The 4,773-nt window shown below is 44.8% G+C and overlaps 1 protein-coding gene across 1 annotated transcript in view; it reads left to right on the forward strand.

Annotated features, from left to right (window-relative positions):
- Nucleotides 1–209: 209 nt before the first annotated feature.
- Nucleotides 210–4,773, forward strand: part of LOC105521719 (myosin-11-like) — a 15,229-nt gene continuing 10,665 nt past the window's right edge. Inside the window, exons 1-3 of the mRNA XM_011956009.1 lie at nucleotides 210–391; nucleotides 3,508–3,626; nucleotides 4,448–4,600. Of these exons, the coding sequence (XP_011811399.1) occupies nucleotides 376–391; nucleotides 3,508–3,626; nucleotides 4,448–4,600 (288 nt within the window). The 5' untranslated portion in view covers nucleotides 210–375. The remainder of the gene's footprint in view (nucleotides 392–3,507; nucleotides 3,627–4,447; nucleotides 4,601–4,773) is intronic.

Raw genomic sequence — 4,773 nt, forward strand, 5'->3', positions numbered from 1 at the left:
ATAAACAGTATGTAAATGAATGAGTATAGCTGTGTTCCAATAATACTTTATTTATAATAGTAAACCGTGGGCCAGATTTGGTCCATGGGCTATAATTTGCCAGTCGCTGCTGTGTGGTATTCCATTGTAATGCAAGGTTTTAAGCAACCATATGAAAATATTGAGCTCAGAATTTAGTTTCTTCGGAGGAAAGATGCAGGCTGGCTCTGGGTCCCCAGTGGCTTTAGGCTCCAAAACTCCAGGGTACTTTGGCATTGACCTTTGTGTCTGCTCTGCTCTTCTGTCCCCACCCCAGCCATATTGAAGGTGGTATCATCAGTCCTACAGCTTGGAAATATCGTCTTCAAGAAGGAAAGAAACACAGACCAGGCGTCCATGCCAGATAACACAGGTACTTGCCACCTTTTCCCAATAACCAATGACTTCGGGGTTGCAGGGGGTGGGGAGGGTAACATTTAACCATTGGTTATTTTTCAAGGTGAAGGTATCTGGGATTTCAACAACAGTTGGACTAGGTTCTTATCACTCATTTTTCTTTTTGCAAACTTTTCACTGCTGAAGACCCTGTGTGGAAAGTTCTTGAATCGGAGTGCAGGGATAAATAATAATAATAATAATAATAGTTTTATTTATTTGTTCTTTTTTTAAAATACAAAATTTTACAAGTTTTAATAGAGACGAGGTCTCGCTGTGTTGCCCAGGCTGATCTTGAACTCCTGAGCCCAAGTGATCCTCCCACCTTGGCCTCCCAAAATGCTGGGATTACAGGCAAGAGTCATCACATCCCGCCCCTAATAGTGACCAGACAAGATCCTGAGGGACCATCTATTCTAAAATACTCTACTTAATTGTTTTGTTAAAGAAGTATTTCTCAAGGCCCTGCAATATGCCACTGGGATACAGCAGGAAATGACACAAGAATAGCTCTTCTTACCGTATCTGTGGTCTTCCTGGGGAGACAGACCTCAATTGCTCTGAGAATTAGGGGTACCGGATAAAATACAGGATGTCCAGATACATTTCAATTTTAGGTAGACAACAAACTTTTTTTAAAATTTTAAGTATGTCCCTTGTAACATTTGAACCATGATTATACCAAAAAAGTATTCTTGTTTATCTGAAATTCAGGTTTAACTGAGCATCCTGTAATTGTCCCCCTAAATCTGATAAACCTACCCACAAAGAAATAATATTTTGTGTTTTGAGAAGCTGGCATGGCTACCACCATGCTTGTTGGTGGCTGAACTGAGAGCAAAACTTAGGTTTCTTATCTCCCGGCCCAGACTGTATATTGCGTTGCTTTTTCCCACTCCCTAGAGCCCACCTTGATCAAACCTTTTGCAACCACTTACTGGGTTTCCCTTGCCCACTGCCTAGACAGAGCCAATTAATCAAGACAGGGGAATGGAGATAGAGAAAGAGTAATTCACGCAGAGCCGGCTGCATGGGAGAGCAGAGTTTTATTATTACTCAAATCAGTCTCCTTGAGCATTCAGGGATCACAGTTTTTAAGCATCATGTGGTTAGGGGGAGGCCAGTGAGTTGGGGGTGCTGATTGATTGGGTCAGAGATGAAATCACAGGGAGTCGAAGCTGTCCTCTTGCCCTGAGTCAGTTCCTGGACAGAGGCCATCAGATCAGATGAGCCAGTTTCTTGATCTGGGTGGTGTCAGCTGATCCACCTGGTGCCAGGGTCTGCAAAATATCACAAGCACTGATGTTAGATTTTACATTAGTGATGTTATCCCCAGGAGCAATTTAGGGAGGATCAGACTCTTGTAGCCTCCAGTTACAGAACTCCTACAAAGGCAGTCTATTCCCCAGACAAGAAGGGGGTTTGTTCTGGGAAAGGGTTCTTGTGTTTTAAACTATAAACTAAGAGGCTGGGTGTGGTGGCTCATGCCTGTAATCCTAGCATTTTGGGAGGCTGAGGCGGGTGGATCACTTGAAGTCAGGAGTTCAAGACCAGCCTGGCCAACATGGTGAAACCCCATTTCTACTAAAACTACAAAAATTAGCTGGGCATGGTGGCAGGCACCGGTAATCCCAGCTACTCGAGGAGGCTGAGGCAGGAGAATTGCTTGAACCCAGGAGGTGGAGATTGCAGTGAGCCAAGATTGCCACTGTGCTCCAGCCTGGATGACAGAATGAGACCCTGTCTCAATAAATAAATAAATAAACAAACAAACTATAAACTAAATTCATCCCAAAGTTAGTTCGGCTTACATCCAGGAATCGTTCAGTGGAGCATGGAGGTTAGAAGCAAGATGGAGTCGGTTAGGTCAGATCTTGTTCAGTGTCTCAGTTATAATTTTGCAGTGGCAGTTTCATTCTCAGGTGTTTGTTATGTATTAGAGTCCCTAAATCTGGCAAATTAACAGAATCCAGATGCCAAGGAAAGACCTCAGGGAAAGAGAAATGAAAAAGCACTCTTGCCAAGAGATGGGGGAAAAATCCTAAAATCGCTGTATTTACTCTGCCTTGCACATGCAAAGCAGCATGTAATGCTATTTTCACATTAAGGGACCAGCTAGTGGTTGCACCACTGTGCTCTAGCCTGGCAACACAGGAAGACTGCATCTCAAAAAAAAAAAAAATTTAGGTTGATTCTAGCATTTTGCTATTGCAAACAATGCTGTAACACATATCCTGGAAGGGTGAAACAAATATTCATTGAACAGTAACTATTCAATAAATGTTACTATTAGTAACTATTTAACACTTACTAAGTATTAAATAAATCTCAGGGGCCAGTGGCTCACACCTGTAATCCCAGCACGTGGGGAGGCCGAGGTGGGTGGATTGCCTGAGTTCAGGACTTCAGGACCAGCCTGGGCAACACGGTAAAACTCCATCTCTACTAAAATACAAAAGAAATTAGCTGAGTGTGGTGGCAGGCACCTATAACTCCAGCTACCTGGGAGGCCGAGGCAGGAGAATTGCTTGAACCCAGGAGGCAGAGGTTGTAGTGAGCTGAGATTGCACCACTGCACTCCAGTCTGGGTGACATAGCAAGACTCCGTCTAAAATAAATAAATAAATAAATAAATAAATCTCTCCCCCACCCCCCGCCCCCCTCTCCCTCTCTCTCTCAGGGACTTTACATATTTTACCTTATTTAGTCCTGGGTACCAACAAGGTACGGAAGAGCTGACCCTTTTTAAAGCTGAGAAAAGCAAGACTCTGGGAGAGTAAAGAGCTTTTCCAAAGTCACATGACTTGGAAGTGTGAAGCGACAGGGACTTGAAACTAGAACTACCTGACCCTGAACCCCCAACTGGGGCATACTTCAGCACCCCACCCCCACCCAGTCATTGCCTCTCAGCAAAATACTGGGGAGTGTGACCACTAATGACAGCAGCCTTTAGGGGTATATTCACGGTCAGTGGGTCCCATTTCCCCAAGAGAACCCAGTGTATTCACAGATCACAAATAGCCCATGTGATGTGCCTTCTTGCCAAGCTATTTCTTTTGTGATGCACTCAAGATGTTTCTTTTCTCCATCCAGCTGCTCAGAAAGTTTGCCACCTCATGGGAATCAATGTGACGGATTTCACTAGATCCATCCTCACTCCTCGTATCAAGGTTGGGCGAGATGTGGTACAGAAAGCTCAGACAAAAGAACAGGTAATGATGTACCTGCCATTTACTTATCACTTACCCCTCCTTGCACCCACCCATCCATCCATTCATCCATCTACCCCCCTGTTCACTCATTCATCTATTCATTAATCCATTCACCCATGGTCCGCCTCTGCATCTGTCCATCCATCCATCTGTCTATCCACTCATTCATCTGTCTGTTCATCCATCCATCCATCCACTCATCTGCCCATCTATCTGTTCACCCATCATCTGTACATCCATCCCTAACTCACCATCTGTCCATTCATCCATCCATGACCCGTCCATCTGTCCAGCCATCCATCACCCCTCCACCTGTCATTCCATTCATTCATTCATCTGTCCATCCATCCACCCATTCATCTCATCTCTTTATCCCTCATTTATTCAATACTAGAATATTCAAAGTCACATGTCAGGTTTTTTGTGTTTGTTTGTTTTTTGTTTTTTGTTTTTGAGCCAGAGTCTTGCTCTGTTGTCCAGGGTGGGGTGCAGTGGTGTGATCTCAGCTCACTGTAGCCTCTGCCTCCCAGATTCAAATAATTCTCCTGCCTCAGTCTCCCAAGCAGCTGGGAGTACAGGCATGCACCACCACGCCTGGCTACTTTTTGTATTTTTAGTAGAGATGGGTTTTTGCCATTTTGGCCAGGCTGGTCTTGAACTCCTGACCTCAAGTGATCCACTGGCCTTGGCCTCCCAAAGTGCTGAGATTACAGTGTGAGCCACCATGCCTGGACAAGAATAAAAATCTTCACCACCAGCCTGGCTTATGTGAAAATGGAGCCCAGTGAGAATAACCATGTTCTCCTGGTTCACCTCTGCAGGCTGACTTTGCTGTAGAGGCTTTGGCCAAGGCAACATATGAGCGCCTTTTCCGCTGGATACTCACCCGCGTGAACAAAGCCCTGGACAAGACCCATCAGCAAGGGGCTTCCTTCCTGGGTATCCTGGATATAGCTGGATTTGAGATCTTTGAGGTACAGCTCAGTGGGATTCTAACAGCCGTGGTCTTGGTTCTCTGAGATGGGGCTTTTTCTTGGAGGAATCATGATTTTGGAGAAAATTATGTAGATGGCTACGGTAGGGTAGGAGGCTGTCTAGTTAAGGGTGGATCCTTGAGGGTATAAGAGACAGAAATCCAACAGGAAAT

Source organism: Colobus angolensis, unplaced genomic scaffold (genome assembly GCF_000951035.1).
Source record: "Colobus angolensis palliatus isolate OR3802 unplaced genomic scaffold, Cang.pa_1.0 Scaffold406, whole genome shotgun sequence".
In the NCBI taxonomy this organism is placed as follows: domain Eukaryota; kingdom Metazoa; phylum Chordata; class Mammalia; order Primates; family Cercopithecidae; genus Colobus; species Colobus angolensis.